Source organism: Lagenorhynchus albirostris, chromosome 6 (assembly GCF_949774975.1).
Source record: "Lagenorhynchus albirostris chromosome 6, mLagAlb1.1, whole genome shotgun sequence".
In the NCBI taxonomy this organism is placed as follows: Eukaryota; Metazoa; Chordata; class Mammalia; order Artiodactyla; family Delphinidae; genus Lagenorhynchus; species Lagenorhynchus albirostris.
The window spans coordinates 118,670,844-118,689,520 of record NC_083100.1 but is presented as its reverse complement, the minus strand read 5'-3'; the positions used below and the strand labels follow the sequence as shown (position 1 = coordinate 118,689,520).

The 18,677-nt window shown below is 50.5% G+C and overlaps 1 protein-coding gene across 1 annotated transcript in view; it reads left to right on the top strand.

The window, feature by feature from the left end:
* CYFIP1 (cytoplasmic FMR1 interacting protein 1) overlaps positions 1–18,677 on the top strand; it is a 93,651-nt gene that overhangs the window by 15,442 nt on the left and 59,532 nt on the right. The window contains 5 exon segments of the mRNA XM_060153137.1: positions 11,469–11,591; positions 11,667–11,756; positions 13,025–13,102; positions 13,270–13,371; positions 14,223–14,404. Of these exon segments, the coding sequence (XP_060009120.1) occupies positions 11,475–11,591; positions 11,667–11,756; positions 13,025–13,102; positions 13,270–13,371; positions 14,223–14,404 (569 nt within the window). The 5' untranslated portion in view covers positions 11,469–11,474.

Below are 18,677 nucleotides of genomic sequence, written 5' to 3'. Positions count from 1 at the left end.
TTTCTCTTGTGATGAGAACTTTTAAGATCTGTTTTCTTAGCGACCTTCAAATATGCAATACAGTGTTATTTACTGTAGTCACCATGCTGTACATTACATCCCCATGACTTATTTATTTTATAACTGGGAGTTTGTACCTTTTGACCACCTTTACCCAGTTCTCTCACTCCCTGCCTCTCACACCACCAAGCTATTCTCTATCTATGAGTTTTGTTTCCTTCCTTCCTCCCTCCCTCCCTTCCTTCCTTCCTTCCTTCCTTCCTTCCTTCCTTCCTTCCTTCCTCCCTCCCTCCCTCCCTCCCTCCCTGCCTCCCATCCCTCCCTCCCTCCCTCCCTGCCTTCCCTCCTTCCTTCCTTCCTCCCTCCCTTCCCTCCCTCCCTCCTTTCCTTCCTTCCTTCCTTCCTCCCTCCCTCCCTCCCTCCCTCCCTGCCTTCCTTCCTTCCTTCCTCCCTCCCTTTCTTTTTAAGATTCCACATACAAGTGAGATAATACAGTATTTGTCTTGCTCTGCCTAACTTATTTCACTTAGCATAATACATGTCTTGGCTACTGTAAATAATACTACAGTGAATATGGGGTGCAGATATCTTTTTGAATTAGTGATTTTGTTTCCTTTGGATAAATGGCCAGAAGTGGGATTGATGGATCATCTCCTGCAGCTGTGAAGACATTCATGCGATTTAAGAATCCCCTCCTGGGACGTGCTGCCGAGGAAGTCATCTGGAAACACCGTCGTCCCTCGCTATCCACCGGGGGTTCGTTCCAGGAGCTCCCGTGGATACCAAAATCCACAGATGCTCAAGTCACTTATATGAGATGGAAGTTGTACCATGAATACAGTCAGTCTACCGTATCCCCAGGTTTTGCATCTGTGGATACAGAGGACCGATTATACTGGACCTTTCTGCCCAGATACGGTCATCTTAGGCTTTTCTCTAGAAGGTAAAAATTTGTTAAAAGGCTCACATGAAGGGAAGGCTTAGAAGGACTGCTGGGTCGGAGTTCTTGGTGAGCATTTATGAGGCTGTGTAAGCAAGGATGAGGCCACCTTCCGGTATGGGGTGGCGCTGGTCATGGAGCCTGGGCAGGCAGCGTCTAGGTCTGTGTGCCGGGGCCCAGGCCTTCCCTGCGGTGAGCTGGGGAAGTGTCTGCCCCTGGCAGGCCTGTGTGCAGGCTCACTCTCCCTCTTTCTGGGGCAGGAAGCGGCCCCGGTGTCACGGTGGATGGAGAGCCCCCAGCCTAGTCGGGAGGTTGGTGGCACCCTCTCCATGGTGTGACCACCCCCCAGTGCCAGAGACCGCCGAGCTTGGCTCCATCCTAGAAGGAACACGCTGAGCTGCTACTGTCATCTCCCCTCGTGTCTTAAACATGCACTGGATTCTGTGTGAAAGATGAAGACCACCGGAGTCACAAAGAAATGGTCAGGCATTAGTAGACCAGAGGGATCCCAGACCTTGGGGGAAAACAAGCCCCCCCCCCCGCCACCCCAGGAGAACCCACCCCGTCCCAACCTCCATCCCACAGCAGTGCGTCCAGCTCTGTGGGGCTCACCTGTGTGCTTGGTGCGTGGCTGCGCCAGCTGTGGAGCATTTCCGTTCCCCAGGGGGTGGCGGGAGTGGCAGGGCGCAGCGCAGAGGTGTCAGGCTGGGCCCGTGTGGGCGCTGCACACTGCGAGGGATTGCGACTTTACTCTGGCCTCCTAGGTCCATTTCCGTCTTTTGTTGATTGATTTATATTTGCATCAGGTTCATTTTTCATACAAATCTCAGGAGGCATCCCAGTTCGTAAAATAGATAAACACGGGGCTACTCTGCCTTGCCATCGTGGGGCACCCTGGAGTTCCAGGGAACATGGTTTGAGAACCACAGCTGTAAGCATATAAGCAGGAGAGCAACAGGATCAGAGTCCTAGTTTAAAAGGAATGAAAAAGGAGCGTGGCAGGCTTGAGGGTGGCATAGGAGCTCTGGGTTGGGAAGAGGCCGGGCAGGTCGCCCGGGGAGGAGACGTTCAGGAGGCAGAGACACCGCTGTGTCTTGGGAAGACCCTGTCCCAGGTCTGCAGACTGAGGCTGAGGGCACAGGAGAGCAGTGTCAGGAGGGAGGGGCTGACAGGCTCAAGACTCCTCTGCGGGCTCTGTCTCACACTTCGCCTATTGTCATGATTTTCAAGCAAACTCGATTTTTGTTTTTCTGTTGATGCAGCAATTGTTTTGAGGTAATTGCAGAAGAGACCAGTGCTGCTTTCGAGAATGGAATCTAAAATTTTTGTGCAGTTTGCATTTCTTCAGTAGTAAAGCTGGGCAGAAGATGGTGTTTGCTTTTTAATTTTGAAGTTTTTGCCTAGAGATCATAGCAACCCCATTCTCTCTCCCCATCCCACTTGATCTGGGGAAAGAGGCTGGAGTTGGAAAAACATGTTGTTTTAAAATGCGAGAGAGAAGGGCACAGTTGAATAAAGTATGCTTCTCTTCCTCAGATGGTTTATTTTACATGTGAACAGATTGCACAAAAAATTGGATGTTTGTACTTTTCTGGGAACTACTGTTATTTGTATATATAGAAGAGGAAGAAAATCAATGTGCGTCCTGTGCATGTTAGCAGAAACATTTCGTAGTTTGTTGTGGTTTGGTTATGCTGTGGGGTTTGACAAATGAAATACTGTCTAGTTGTAAAGTAAAAAATATTACAAGTTTGGAGATGCTGAAGAGACCCAACACCCTCGTGGCTCAGGTCACGTGGGCTTGAAGGGTGGCATCGACACACAGGCAGTGCTGTCACTGTGGTGCCACAGTCAGGACATCTGGATGGGCATCTGAACCACGAGTTCTGCATTTTCCCTCCTGTGGTTTTGCCATGTTTTGCAACCTTGGTGTCGAGCTGCCTTGGCAGTTCTATTTTAAAGCTTACCGGGCCTGTGCAGAATGCCTGCTTGCTGGCTCTTGGCTGGGATGCACCCTCACTTAGCTTTGCGTCTGACCCCGGGCCCCGTCTGTGCTGGACGCCCTCCCTACCTGTGTGTGGCGCTCACACAGCCTCCTGCCCGCCCCGCCCTGTCTGTCTGGCCCAGCATGCCCCCTGGTCTCCAGTTCCTGGCCCATGGGTTGGCATCCCCCTGCTTCAGCCCTTTCTCGGGGCATCCAGTTGCCAGCTCCTGCTGCCTGACCCTCCAGGGCCTCGGGGTCAATTTTTAGTCCCATTTATGAGCTGGGTCCACATCCTACCCCCGCCCCCAGTCTGGTTCCCAGCCCCTGGAAGCCTACTGTTTATTAATAGGCACATACCTAGTGTAACAGTTCTCATTTCATTTCTGTTTTCATGGACAGTAAATTAAGACCTTGCCTTGACGAAAGTGATAGATTCTCTGAAACTGTGTGCCAAGTTCTTTCATGGGTGTGTAAGACCAGTTGGATTTAAATGCTTGATTTGTGGAAGATTTAAATTCAGCTGCTTTTGGGAGCAGAAGTAACCAGAAACCGAGTTTGCTTGCTTCACTGCTTGTTTTGAGCTGTTTCTCTTAGTGTTTTTAACCCAGCCTTCTAAATGGTCGCCCTCCTCGAGCTGATGTCCCTTCACCACTGGGCTCCACCCTTTTTGCTATTTATTTTTTCCTTTTTGCTATTTATTTATTCTTGCTTTGTTTTTACCTTAACCGCTGATAGATGAATGTTCTCTTCCAAATACATGCAAGTTATTCAGCCAGAAAGTGTTTTAGCTGTTTTTTGTTTCCAGAGCAGTACTAGAGGTATAGATGGTCATAGAAAATAAATACATCTCCACGGTGATAGAAGTTTATCCTCTAACCTGGCAAAACACAAGGCCCCCCTCCGTGGCCCATGTCCTGTACCAGGCTGGTCCCCACAGGCAGTGCGGACTGAGGTTGTCTGGGCCTGGAGGAGGCCTTGTGTGTGGTTGGCAGAGGTGCATCAAGGGTCTGAACCAGGCCTGGACCCTTCAGGAGTGGATGCCTCCGGACACTGCACTCTCTGGGGCCTTCACAGGGAGTCTGGACCGTGGACTCCTGAGGGCGCCCCTCCTCACTACCCCCACCATCTGTCCTTGTGCCTCACCTTTGATGTCTGTCTCCCAAGGTACCTTTCTTGTCTTGCGCTTTTGTTTCATCTTGTCTCTGCAGCCAGTGTTCTGATGGGGAGCCTGTGTTCTCCCAGTGATCTTGGGTTATTGAAAACAAACACACACACACACACACACACACACACACACACACACATACTTTTTTTCTCTTTTCCTTTTAATCTCTTGGTGCCACCCATGCTACCAGGTTGAAAATTAGTCTCTCCGCTTTAATTTCTATTAATTCTCTGCAGCCTAGCCTAAGTGTTCTTTTTTTATTTTTTAAAATTGTTGAATTATGTAAGGACTCGTTGTCTATTATTACCTTTTAACTGAACTGCCGGCAAACAGAGGAGGCTTCCCTTTCGTCCTGCACAGAAACAGGGAAAACGATCAGATCATATTCTCATTCAACAACAAAAGTCCTGTTATCTGCTGTTCTCGGTTTTGAATTGTGTGGTGGCTGCTGTGATTCACAGAAACCAACCTACCTTCTCCCTGGGCTGTTCACCGCAGCCCTTCCCCATTCCCAGCGCTGTTCTCTCGACCCCAACAGCTGCTCTGGGGTTCGGGCTCTCGCTGCCCCTCTCCTGCCCTCAGGCCTGGCCGGCTTCTCTACTGCTGTAATCTGCCTGTGTCCTCGGCCCAGGTGCACACGGCGCCTGGCGCTGGGGTCACGTTGGCTCTGCCCTGCTCTGTGGCTGTGCGGCTCTGTGCATTGCCCTGATCATCTGTCAGAGTGTGACGACCCCACCCTGAGGGTGACTGTGCGGATCACTTGTTGGGAAGTTGTAGGGTGATCTAGGCTGAGGGGTGGACGGTGCCACGTTGGGGAGAAAGGGGAGCAGCAGCCATGGGGTCTCTAGCCCGGCACTGGGAACCTTGACCTCCTGCCCACCTGAGGTTGCCTGACCCCCATCTGTGGCCCCCTGAGCCCACTTGGGGTTCTCTGATGCCTGCCTGTGGTGGCCACCTGAGGTTCAAAGGGTGTCTTCCTTGGGCCTTGGCTCTGGTCACACATCGGCTCCAAGTTCAGGAAGGGTGCCCCCAGCTCGCTCTGCTTGTGAGCTATGCCAGAAGCATTGTCTAGGTGCTGGTCCTGGGTGGAGTGGGGTTGGGTGCCCCTCCATGAAGGGGTCCATGTCATGGCAGGAGACGGGAGGTCCCCTTACGGAGGCAGGATTTCAAAGACCCTGCCCTGCACAGAACTGAGCCTGAGTTTCGGTTGCAGGATGGTGTGTCAGCTGAGTCAGAAGAGGCCCCTGGACCCTGGGAGCCCCTCACCCAAGGGCAGGGGCCGGGGAGCATAGGAGGAGGAAGCAGCTGGGCCCTGGGGTCTCGCTGGCTATGAGTGTTGCGGTATGTCACAGCACAGCATCCCTGCATCTCGGCCCTACCGGGGAAGCTCGCCCACTCTCCGCCTCTCCAGCTCACAGGCGTGGGCACACCGTCTGAGTGCTAGGGCCCTGCCGTGGGGCCCCAGGACACTGCCCGTTAAAGGAACAAGCAGGGTGGGTGGTGGTGCACAGGGCGGGTGAAGTGCTACCAGCTCAGAGCTCTGGCTTCCCACTCGCCCACCCTACCTGTGGGGAAGTTGCTGAGGAACTGTCCAGAGTACGCGTGTCCCCTGAGCCCTGGGGATCCCTTAGTCAGGGACACTCCAGCAGCAGCAAAGTGAGATCAGCATGTCTTTTTTTTTGGCTGCACCGTGCGGCATACAGGATCTTAGTTCCCCCTACCAGGGATCGAACCCGTGCCCCCTGCAGTGGGAGCACGGAGTCTTAACCACTGGACCGCCAGGGATGTCCCAGTGTGTCCTTTTTTGAAATCTTTATTTTAAAAACTCGTAACTTGTTCATAGCTTGTTAAAAGAAAGTTCCGCTGACATATTTAAATTCATCTTGATAACTTGACAAGCCGTAGGGATCAGAAACAGGGTTAGGAACTACTGCTGAAAGGAATCAGTCAAGGAAGAAAAAGCCTGGCTTTTATGTTGTTGGGTGGACAACGTCTGTTTGCAGTTGTTTCACCCCCAGGGGGAGGAAGGATGGGTGTTGGGGGCGGTCACAGACCAGAAGTGCTGATGCTGGTACTTTCAGACTGAGGCCCGAGTGGGTCAGCTGGTTTTTGCTCTCAGCAGTCTTTTTCTGCATCGAGCCTGTATTGTTTTATGATCAGAAAAAACACCAACATGGGGATGGTTTTCGTGGCCAGTCAGAAGAGGGGTGTAGGGACCCTGTCTGGGAGATTCTGCTCTACCCGACCTTGGCTGTGTTAGTCTGGGCAGCTTAGGCAGACTCCCTCACAGTGCTGGAGGCTGGAAGTCTGAGATCAAGGTGTCGGCAGGGCTGCTTCCCTCTGAGGCGCCTCTCCTTGGCTTGCAGACGGCCGCCTTCTCGCCGTGTCCTCACGTGGCCTCCCCTCTGTGCCTGTGGTCACATGTCACCCTGCTGTGACCAGGCCCCAAGCTGTGGAGCCGCATGAGCTCCTTTGAGCTGAGCCAGAGGAGACAGAAATGTAATCAAGTTGTTAAACCGTAAGCTCCCGCATGGCAGCACGGGCAGGTTTGAGTGCGTTCCAAATGTGTTACTTTAGTTACGCTCTTGGGCTTTGGCACCAGTGGAAGCCCGCTGCAAAGGCATGTGGGTCCTTCAGATGTAGTTGAGGCTCTGTCCCAGGGCCTTGCAGTGACCAGACACACAAGGCCCCTGTGTCGTGCTGGGAAGGAACCCCAGTGGGCCCGACGTGAGGCTGGGAGGAGGGGCCGGCGAGGCTCTGGGTCTGGGTGGCAGCAGGCACAGGGAGGGAGCGTGGGCCACCCCGATGAGGGGCGGCCGTTAGAGATAGAGAAAAGTAAATGGATTTAAAGGGAATTCTGAGCTGTCAAAGAAGGCGGCGAGATGGAGACTGGGGACTTGAACTCGGAACTGGCAGTTCCAGGTTTCCTCAACAGGTGAGGCAGAGGCCGGGCAGACGTGCATTTGTGGAAGATGCACAGGTTGGAGAGTCGCGGGGGTGCCCGTGGCCCTGGAATTGGGTGTTTGTAGGGGGTGTTCCTGACCGAAAAACATGGGGAGGAAAATGCAGCAAATAAGAGAGAGCCTCCGTGAGTGACGGCCGGGCCTTGACCTGTAGTCCACATGAAGCTTAAAAGATGCTATGAAAGAATGTTCAACAACGTCAACGTTTTTTGGAAGTTGGAAGGGAAAAGTAGCTTACAAAACAGCTTCTATCATCTTGTTTCTGTGAGAAATCAGGGGATTATGGATAATTTCTTTTACCTTTCTGTATTTTCTGATTTATCTACAATAAATATTGCTAATTTTTTGCTCCTAATTTTTTTTTTTTTTTTGCTGTACGCGGGCCTCTCACTGTTGTGGCCTCTCCCGTTGCGGAGCACAGGCTCCGGACACGCAGGCTCAGCGGCCATGGCTCATGGGCCCAGCTGCTCCGCGGCATGTGGGATCTTCCCGGACCGGGGCACGAACCCATGTCCCCTGCATCGGCAGGCGGACTCTCAACCACTGCGCCACCAGAGAAGCCCACTCCTAATTTTTTAACTGTAGTAAAATATACATAACATATAAAATTTGCCATTTGAAACATTCACACTGTTGTGCAACCATCACCACCATCCATCTCCAGAACTTTCCCCATCTTCCCGAACTGGAACTCTATGCCCATTAGACAGTAACTCCCCAGTCCCCGCCCCTCCAACCCCTTGGTAACCACCGTTTTACTTTCCTTCTATGAATTTAGCTCCTCTCATGTGAGTGGAATCGTGCAGTATTTGTCTGCTTGTGACTAGCTTATTTCCCTTAGCGTGTCTTCAGGGTTCATTCATGTTGTAGCATGTGTCAGAATTTCCTTCCTTATTAAGACCAGATAATATTCCACTGTATATATAAAACACAACAAAGAAAAATATCCTTACACATTGATTGGAAATAAGTTGAACATTTGACATTTTTCCTAGGATGTGACCCAAGTGTGTCACGGAGGCTTTCTGCAACCCTCCTGCACCAGTTCTGTACCTGGGTTCTCCTGGACTGTCCTGGGCAGAGGTGGGGGAGGGAGGGCGTCCCGCAGGCACTGGGCCTGTCATGTGAGCTGTGTGGCTGTCCCAGGGTGGTTGGCCCGACCAGTTTTTCTCGTTGACCCGCGGGGGTGGGAGGCACAGAGGTGAGGCCAAGCAGCCCTGAGGGGCCGCAAGATCATTGCAGGGCAGCCTGGCCCCTTGGAGGCCATCAGCTTTGAGGTGCCGTGTGTGGGCACCACTGGGGCCCCGCACTGGCTCTGCAAGGCAGTGACCAGGTTGAGGACATGGCGCTATGCATCCCCTGTCCTGGGTGTGTGTCTTTTCTTGAGCATGTGGAACAGGAAGTTGTGATGATAGAAGGAAGTTGGTAATGGAAGGAAAAAGTTTTCATTATTTTGAAAAATATCTGCTACATTTAAAATTCGTAGTTAGCACCGTGCTGTCGGGAGGGGTGTTCTGTGAACCGCCGTCAGGCCCCGTTGCTCCCTTGGTGTCTGTCCTGTGTGTCCTGCTGATCTCCTGTTGCTGGCTGAGAGCTGTTGTTGTCTCCAGGGTGGAGTTACTTCTCCTTTCGGTGCCATCAGCGTTTGCCTGGTTTGCACTCTCTTGTTAGTGCATCCACCCTGAGCGTGGTTCTGTCTCCTTGCTGAATGACCTTCTGTCGTTATGCAGCCCCAGTCTTTATCCCTGGTAACTTCCTGCTCTGAAGTTGGCTTTGTCTGACACTCAAGTAGTCCAGCTTCCTTTTCTTGCACAGTTTCTCTTTCCCCCTTTTACTGTCAGCCTACCTATGTCATTATGTTTTTGTTTTTGTTTTTTTGCGGTACGCGGACCTCTCACTGTTGTGGCCTCTCCCATTGCGGAGCACAGGCTCCGGACGCGCAGGCTCAGCGGCCATGGCCCACGGGCCCAGCCGCTCCGCGGCATGTGGGATCCTCGCGGACCGGGGCACGAACCCATGTCCCCTGCATCGGCAGGCAGGCCCCTAACCACTGCGCCACCAGGGAAGCCCATAGTTCTCTTATATATTACGTTTCTATACAGTGAATACTCCATCAGACAATATTTTCATTTTTGCTTTCAGCCACCAAACATCTTTTAAAGACCTCTAGAGGAAGCTGTCTACTCTGTTTACTCACTGTTTACCCTTTCTCTTGCTTTTGCTTTTTATATCCCAAGTTTCCTTCTGGTATCATTTCCTTCTGAACTTGTGTTCACCTGCTGTCTATGAATCCTTTTGATTTTCCTTCATCTGATAATGTCCTTATTTCATCTTCATGACACTTCTTTTTCAACCTAAAAAGTGTCTTCTACTTCTTTAGGTCCCCCTGGTTTCTGGGGAGAGGTCGAACGTGGTCTCTAGGTCATGAGCCACTTTTCTCGGGCTCTTTTTAAGATATTTTCTTCATTGTCTATTTTTCAGCAGTGTGACTGTGATGTGTCTGGGTAGGGATTTCTTTAGTTTATCTTGTTTGGGGTCTGTTGAGCTTCTTGAATCTGCAGATCAAAGTTTTGCCACATTTGCAAAGTTTTCGGTCATGTTTTCAGCTGTTTTTCCAGCCATGCCCACTTTGCTCCCTTTCTTGCACTCTGATGAGACTGTCAGACTTTTTCTCTTGTCCCAAAGGTCCTCAAAGCTCTTCATTCTTTTCAGTCTTTTTTCTCTCTGTCATTCAGATTAGATCATTTCCATTGCTCTATCTTCAAGTTCACTGAATCTTTCTTCTGCTTTTAAGCTCATATGGGGAGTTTTTAAAATTTCAGTATTGTATTTTTTAGTTCTGAATTTCCATTTGGTTCTTTATATCTTTATTTATTTATTTGCTGTCTTTCAGTTTTTTTGTTCAGTTCAGGAGTGCTGTTTGTTTAGAGCATTTTTATAGTAGGTGCTTTAAGTCTGGTAGATAGTTGTAGCATCTGTTATTTTGGTATTGGTATCTGTTGCTCATCTTTTCCAACAGGGGTTAAGACACTACTGGTTCTTTGCTGAGTAGTTTGGATTGCAGCTGGACATTTTGGATATTATAGTATGAGACTCTGGGTCTTGCTTAAATCCTAGGAAAATGTCGGTGTTTCCATTTCCATTTCCAAACGAGGCAAACAACCTCGTTTGATTTAGGTGCAGTTCTGACCTGCCCTCTCTGGGTTACGGTTCCGTGTCAGTTCTTTGGAGCCTCAGCCGTGCCATTGGATCTGGCCTGTGTGTGCCTCCTGTGGCTGTCTGGGACCTGGCCGTGGTCTCAGGGCTTGGGGTGTCAGGATCAGATCCACGCAGCCTGGGGGTGGGCCTGACATTCATGAGCAACTTTGGGGGCTTGCTCTTCCAAGCTTCTTCCTCTCCACACTGGCCTTGGGGCTTTCCAGGGGCCTGGGGTTCCCTTGTTGGTCCTCTAATCAGTATGCCCGGGCTTTGGAAGCTTGCCCTGCCGTACACTTCCACGCCCATGCCTTGCCTGGGGCCCAGTTGCTATAGGTGGAGCAACTGGGTGCTTCTTCCTTCAGTGTTCTTGTCCAGCCCGCTTGCTGCTCTTTCCATCTCAGAATGAACGTAGCTTCCCATGTAGCTGCCCCACGCAACCTGTCTGAGGTCAGAGCTACCCCAGGATCCTGCCAGGGGCGGAGCTGCTTGGTGTGCCCGTCTGCAGTCAGAGCTCGTCCCTGAGTCCTGTCCAGGGTCACAGCAGCACTCAGTGGAGGCAAGCTGGAGTGAGCTGACTCCTCTCTCCTGGAGCTGGCGTAGGCGTGGCAGGTGAAGTCCGTCTCTGTTGCTGTGCTTCTGTCTGGCAGCTGCAGAGTCCAGGCTCTCAGGCCTCTGCCAATAGTCCTTCCCTATTTCCTCCCCTTGGCCGCCGGCCCTCACCTCAATGGGCGCTGCAGGCTGCCCTGTATTCCTGGAGGCAGGGCTCTGGCCTCATCCATCTCTGTCCCTATTGTGTGGCCCTGCTTGGAGGACGCACCTGGGAAGCGCCACTGGCAGGGAAGCACCATCAGCCCCTGGAGGCAGACATGGTACTGGAGGAGCTGTTCCCACCTCCAGCTCAGTGAGGGGTTGCCAGTCCCTCACGGAGAGCCCTCCAGGATGGTGGCCCTGAGGTGGTAAGGTGGCAGGGGGTGATGGCACGTGTTTTGGCCCATGCGCCCTACTCCACGACCAGCAGAGGCTGTATTGTGACTCCCCTGCTGGTGAGCCTAGAGAGAGATGCCAGACCCCAGGGATGGGCCGAGACCCCTCCAGCATCCCCAGCTCCCTGAGGAGAGGGCACAGGGGAGCAGGGTGCTAAGCACCCCACCCTGGAAGGATTGGCAGGGTGCCCCTGCCCTTCCTCATGGCCTGGGGGGACTCTGTGTTTTGTCCTAGGGCAGGATGGCAGCCCAGGTGACGCTGGAGGATGCGCTGTCCAACGTGGACCTGTTGGAAGAGCTGCCTCTGCCCGACCAGCAGCCCTGCATCGAGCCCCCGCCATCCTCACTGCTCTACCAGGTGGGTGCTGGGCGGCCGCGGGATGCGTGGCCTGTGGTGCTGACCTCTACTTGATGGTTTTCTTCTTTCTTGCAGCCAAATTTCAACACTAATTTTGAAGACAGAAATGCATTTGTCACTGGCATTGCAAGATACATTGAACAAGCGACCGTCCATTCTAGCATGGTAACTCTGCGCAGTTTCCTCTGGGGGGATGGCATGTCTGAATAGCAAATGTCACTTTGGTATTATCCTGATAGGATACATAGTGAGGAAGAAGAGAAGAAAGTGAATGAAGTGTTTTATGTTTTTTTAAAGCACCTTTTTTTTTTTTTTTTTTAAATTATAAGGACAATATATGCTCTTTCTGAAAACCTGGCTTCTGTGGCCCAGAGAAAACCTTTGTCAGCATTTTGAGGGAACCCATTCTCCCTCTTTTATACTTGTACTCAAGCATACCAGGTACACACCCATATGGGATTTAGATTGCATAAATGAATTGCATTGTTATTATAATTATGTATTTTAATGATTTCATGAACATTTTAACATGTCATTAAAACGCACCAGATGAAGTAATTTTTAATGGCTGTCTAGTCCATTTTTTAAGAGTTCAAAATTTAACTATTTTTGCAAATTTTAACTAATTTGCAAAATTTAACTATGTTTACTTAGTTTGCCTTCATTTCTTCTAGTAAAAAATGCTGTGATGAACATCTTCCTAAATACATCATCATTCTCACCGGCTAGATTTGTAGAAGTGAAGTTACTAGGTCAAAGGTTGTGAGCATTTTAAAGCATCTTAAAAACATTACCAAACTGTAGTCAACATTTTCAGGGACATCTGTGCAATTTTTGCAATTTTTACCAAAGGAAATAACGTGAAAGAAGGAGTAGACACGAAAGCAGTTTTGAAATGATGGCAGTCCTCTTCCCATGGATACTCTCCCTGGATTTTAAGTGCTTTCCCTCCCCGCCCTGGGGACAGCAGAGTGTGTTAGTCTTCCTTCGGGGCCAGGAGGCTCTGTGTGGCTTGGTGGAGCGGCTGTGAGGACCCCGTGTGCGTTCAGCTGCACTGCACGCTTCCCATGTCCCCAGCTTCAGATCTGCACTGCCAGTAGGTGGCTTGGGGCTGAGTGGGGCTGAGGTGTAGCGGCTACGGCAGGTGCCCTGGGCTGTGCTGCCCCTGGGCAGAGGTGGCTGCATGTCGCTCATACCCCTCTTCAGCCTGCAGAAGCCATGGGGGTGTTTGGGGTGGTCTGCAGTGTCACCAGTATCTTAGCAGCTGTCTCTTGGCACACAGGTCCTGGTGCTTTTCTGTCCCTCAAAGAGAGGGTCCTCCTGGCCTCTCCACCATGGTCACCATGGTTTATGGCTCTAGCTGTTGGTGATTTGGCATCTCCTTTTTTATGATTATTTTGCTTGCCTTTGATTTGCCCCGTGTACCCTTGCAGAACGAGATGCTGGAGGAAGGCCAAGAGTACGCCGTCATGCTGTACACCTGGAGGAGCTGCTCTCGGGCCATCCCGCAGGTGCCCCATCCCAGCCGGACCCCACCCCCCACTGGCCACGCCCTCATCCTTTCCAGTCGTCCCTGCCCAGTCAGACCCCGCCCCACCTCTGGCCTGCTCCATCCCAGCGCACTCCCCACATCCTCTCAGGGTTGAAGCCTCTCTATGTCATGTTTGTTTTCTCCCAGGTGAAATGTAACGAACAGCCTAACAGAGTGGAAATTTATGAGAAAACCGTGGAGGTCCTTGAGCCTGAGGTCACAAAACTGATGAATTTTATGTACTTCCAGGTAAAACAGTGAAATAATCCTAGGGGTTTAGAGCAGAGGAATGAGATGGTGGCACCATCTACCAACTAAACAAAGTGCGTGTAAATTCAATCGATCACAGTAGCTCTGAGACCAAAGGGAACTAAGCCTTAGACAGTCCAAAGCGTTACTGGCCCTTTCAGAATAAATGCTGCTTCTGGGTTTCACTTCTCTTCTCCCCTCCAGAGTGAATTTGTAGTTCCTGCAGGAAGACTGCTTTCTGTCAGTACGCTTACAGGCTTACACTTTCGATTCATCTGGTTTTGGGGTGTTTTCTCCCCACTGTCCACTCTGGTGGGCTTCACCCTGGCCTTGGCTCCTTCTGGCCCTTGGGTTAAACAGAGTGGCTACAGGGAGGGACTTGCTGGCTTTTTTAAAGACATAGTTTAGAAATGTGTGAAAGTTTTTATTATAGAATCCTTTAGCAAAGGGAGAAGATAGAACTTCTTAGGTGATGAATTTTTGTCTTATCTTAAAAATTGTCAAGTGGAAATCCTCCCACCCCCTTTTTCAACTCTAAAAGCTAAAGCAGTCTGCTTTACAGACATTCTATTGGAGCATTTTGCTCAGTAACTTTGCTGGAACAATCAACAAAATTCTTTTACTTTGGGGACATAGTTGGTAAAGTGCAAAGTTGATGATGATTGTTACCGAGCAAAGGCTCGTGGAAATCACTTTCTAGAAACATGTCTCTTTACCCGAGCTGTAAACATGCACCCCTGGTTGGGTGTTTCATCAGCGAGTAAAGTGACTCTGGACCCTGTGCTTAGAGCTGGGCTTGGGGTTGGCCCGTCCCTGAAAGCCGCGTTTCTGCCCCTGCTTCCTCTGCACAGAGAAACGCCATCGAGCGTTTTTGTGGGGAGGTGAGGCGCCTGTGTCACGCGGAGAGAAGGAAGGACTTCGTGTCTGAAGCCTACCTGATCACCCTGGGCAAGTTCATCAACATGTTTGCCGTGCTGGACGAGCTGAAGAACATGAAGTGCAGCGTGAAGAATGACCACTCAGCCTACAAGAGGTGATGAGCGCGCCTGGGACTCAGGGCCGGGTTCCCGAGCGCACTCGCGTGCGGGGTGCAGTGCCCACGAGGGCCAGTCTCCTCCCGCGGAAGTGTTCTCCTGGGCGGACCGCCAGCGCTGCGAGGCGTTCTTGTAGGCTTTGGGGGCGGGGCGGGGCGGGGGTGGGGGCGGGCCCTGGACTCTCAGCCCAGACAGCAGTGATGTGCTCTGAGCCTGTATGGGGGCGGTGGTGCGTGGGCGCTGAGGCGCTGAGCGTCTTGTCCAGGGGGCTGGAGGCTCCACGCCTGCTGGGGACGCCGCTGCTCGTCGCTGGCTGGCTGGTGGGCATCCCCGGCAGGCGGGCACCGTCACTGCAGTGGGCACAGCTGGCCCTGGCACCCACAGGGCCCCCCAGACCAGTTGTCCTCCAGAGCGGTTTTCTTTTCGAATGTGGACAGCTTCTGGAGAAGAGAATTGGAAAAGGTGGGCACGGCTCGGCGCTGCAGCTGCGACACTGTTGGTGGCAGGTAGAGCGGAGCTGCTGTCCTCTAACTGACTCTCTAGAAAGTCTGCCTGGGACTGTTAAAACATGTTGGCTGGAATGAGATGCTGACTTCTGTTTCCTTTGCTAGACAAGGAATCTTAGCTATAAAATTAAATTAGAAGAGATTTTATTTTGTGTCTGAATAGGCTGTGGTTTCATTTGTAGGGGAAGAAAAATAATTTTTCCTCTGCCCTTCTAGGTTCTTGCCTGAGTACCGCCTTTAAGAAAACAGTGATTAATAGGAGAAAAACAAATATAATTTCATTTCATGAGTATGGGGGTCCCAAGATATGAGACCCAAAGAAGTGACCAAAGGAGGCAGTGTTTATACCTTTGGTTTTTGTTTTTTTTTTGGCCACACCTGGCAGCGTGTGGGATCTTAGTTCCCCGACCAGGGATGGAACGCGAGCCCCCTGTAGTGGGAGTGCCACCGGACTGCCAGGGAATTCCCAGCGTTTATACCTTTGAAACAAAGAAAAAAAAATTTGTGAAGAATTAACAAGACAAAGAAGTTTGAGTTGGGGTGGCCAGTGAGTGAGGAGGTTGGAAGGTTAGCTCACACGGCCTTCTCAGCCTTGAACGCCCCGTCTCTTGTGATGACGATGTCTCCCGACCTCCTGGTGCAGGGAGGGGACCTTTCATGTGGGAGGTTTGTTTCCTGCTTTCAGGGGCACAGAGGAGGTCAGAATGCCTTGCTGTGGCTGTTTCTTAAGTAACTTTAATTCTGAATAATTCAGTATGCCACAGTGGCATATTTGGGGGCGGCCTACCATGAACCCCAACACGTACTTAAAATCGTGCACCTATTGCTGTGTCTGTAAAATGAAGTCGACTTGAGATGAGGCATGAAACAGATTTGAGGAGGGGATGGCACTGGAAGTTGAGCTAGATCTCCCAGACTTTAAGCCTCATTCGTGTGAAATAAGTTCAGGCGATCCATTCATCACCTAGAGTTAGCTCTGCACGGAAGCCTAAATCTTCAGAACGACAAAATCTTTTGAATTGTCCTGTCAACTCCGCTCCGGTAGGAAAGTCTGGAGTTGTCTCCATTTGATGCCAGTTTTGTGGGATTCCAAGTGCGTGTGACTCTTGGTGGAGTGTCGGGGCTTCGGAACTTCCCAGCTCAGGAGAACAACTGCTGCTCCTAATGGCACAAATCACTTGTCGGGTGATTTGGAGCAGCTTTCTCAGCCTTCCTGACTCTATCAGGGAAATGGGGAGGTGGACAGCCCCAGGGGTTTTAAATTTTAAAAAGGTTTCTTTTCTCCCTCTCTCTCTTAGCAGCAGCACCTTTATTTCAAAGCCCAGTCTGGAAAATAGTTTAAAGATACGGCTGCTCTGTGGAAGGCCCCCGGGCACCCCATTCAGAAGTTGCCCAACGTGTTTGCTACCCCCTAGGCTCCCCTAAGCACAGAAGAGGGCCTGGGCACCCCTCACCCTTCCAGCAGCCTCTTCCTGTGACCTATGTTTGGTATCCCCTGTTGGTTGGTTTACTTTCCCAGACAATAACCTCCACTTCTCCCTAGCCCTCACACTCCCACACTCAACACTCAGAACACATTTTATGTGCACCCAGCTGGTAGTTACCTTTCCTGAGTGTAAATGCCAGATAACCCATATAGTCATGGTGAGACTTAAGGAAAATAAAAGCAGGTATTCTTGGTCCCTTCCTTGGTTTCCACTCCTGCAGCTTCAACACCCACTCAAATCAATACAGTAAAGTGAACACTTTAAAAAAGAATGTAAACATATCAGTTAATATTGTTTTACTGTATATAATTTTTTAAAACTTAAGAAGTAAGCAAGATTGCAGATTATTTCTCACCTGAAAAGTTCTGACGTAGGTGGTGTGCAGCTGACGGGGTTCCATAGTGTTGAGGAACCAGAGCTCCTGCTGTCTTCATTTGTTGCCTTGTGGCCCAGGATGGCTGCTTGAGCTCTAGCTGTCATCTCTGTATTCCAGTCAGCAGCAGGAAGGAAGGATCATTGAAGGGCCCACAATATTCCTTATAAGTAAACTTTCAAGTGCCTTACAAAGTTTTGCATTACACCTCATGGCTGAGCAGTTGGTCACAGCGTGGAGATGAGAATAAGGCACATTACTGCACCACAGAAATTCAGGGTTTATTCTGAATAAAGGGAAGGGAAGGAAAAGGAAGGAAATGACAGTTGGGGTAGGTTACCAGTCTTTGCCATGAAAGCTTTTCTTTAGTAAAACCCCAGAGGTTCTAGGTTGCACGACAGGTCCTTATGTGGGCAGTTTCCACTAAACTTTTTTGGGGAAGCCCTAGGTGTGCAGAATCCTCATATGTGCTTTCACCCTCTTTGCAAAAACTAGAGACTCAGCCTGTGTTGCACAGGATTTGTTGGACCTCAGTGTACAGGTCCTTCTGTGTCCACCGTTCCCTTGTCAGCCCCATTGGGTAGGTCGTATAGCTATTGTTTTTCACAGGTATGGTAAGTGAGAGTCAGGAGAGTTCAGGAGGTGTGATATTGATTTATAATAAGAAATATGTATTCATCCCCATTTCTGACACTGAACTCCTAAAACCCTTAGAATTTCCCATGATAAAAGCAAGAAAGTTTCTTTTGTTATGTAAATGTGGTGACTTTGGAAAGCCTCTAGTTACCCTAAGGATGGGGGCTGGTCACCAGCAGAATCAACCCTGTAACTACAGGGTTGGAACTTTCAGACCTACCCTCCTGATCTCAGGGAGGAGAGAGGGGTTAGGGGTTGAATCCATTGCCAATGTCCAGTGATCTAACCAAGCATGTTTATGTGAGGAATCCTCCATAAAAACCCCAAAGGACAGGGTTCGGAGAGCTTCCAGGTTGGTGAACATGTGGAGGTTTCGGGGGGAGTGGTGCTTGGAGAGGACATGGAAGCCCCACCCCCCCGTCCCCATATGTATCTCTTCCATTTGGCTGTTCTGAGTTATATCCTTTCATAATGAATTGTTAATCTAGTATATAAAATGTCTTCTCAGTTCTGTGAGCTGCTCTAACAAATTAATCGAACCCAAAGAAGGGGTTGTTGGGACTGCCAATCTGTACCTGGTTGGCCAGGAGCACAGTGACAACGTGGACCTCCAGCTGGTGTCTGAAGTGGGGGGATAACGTGGCAGTCTTGTGGGACTGAGCTCTTAACCTGTGGGGTCTGATGCTATCTTCAGGCAGTGTCAGAATTGTAACACCACTGGCAACTGGTGCTAGAGAATTGCTTGGTGGTGTGGGAAAACCCAGCCCTCATGTTAGACTTGGTACCGGATCTTTAGGTTTGTCCAAGATGGAGCTGCAAATTGGTGGTGGAATCAGGATTCTGTCTCAGACCTTTGGCACCAGAACTATGCGTGGTGTGGTCCCTGACTGTTGGGAGGTTTGGCTGCCCAAAAGTTTCCCAGCAGAGAACCTAAACAGTGTTGGCCGTCTTTGTCACTCAGCATAGGGAGTGTCATCCTTTCTCACACTTGGGGACAGGGAGCCCAGGGGAGAGGCCCATGTATAGGTGCCCTTCAGGAAGGCCTGTGAGAAGTGCTGCCACATCTCTGAGGAAGTCCATCAGCTATGGACAGTAGGGTCATGAGCTATCCAGGTTGCAAAGAGACTTACCTGGAGTTCAGGGGAGAAGCTGGAGGAGGCTGAAATTGTAACGGCATCTAAGATGCACATTTCTACAGATAACTGTAGCGAGGGTAAAATAATTTTGTTATTCCCAGGCTGTTTTTCTTTAAAGTCATTAAGCATGTTGG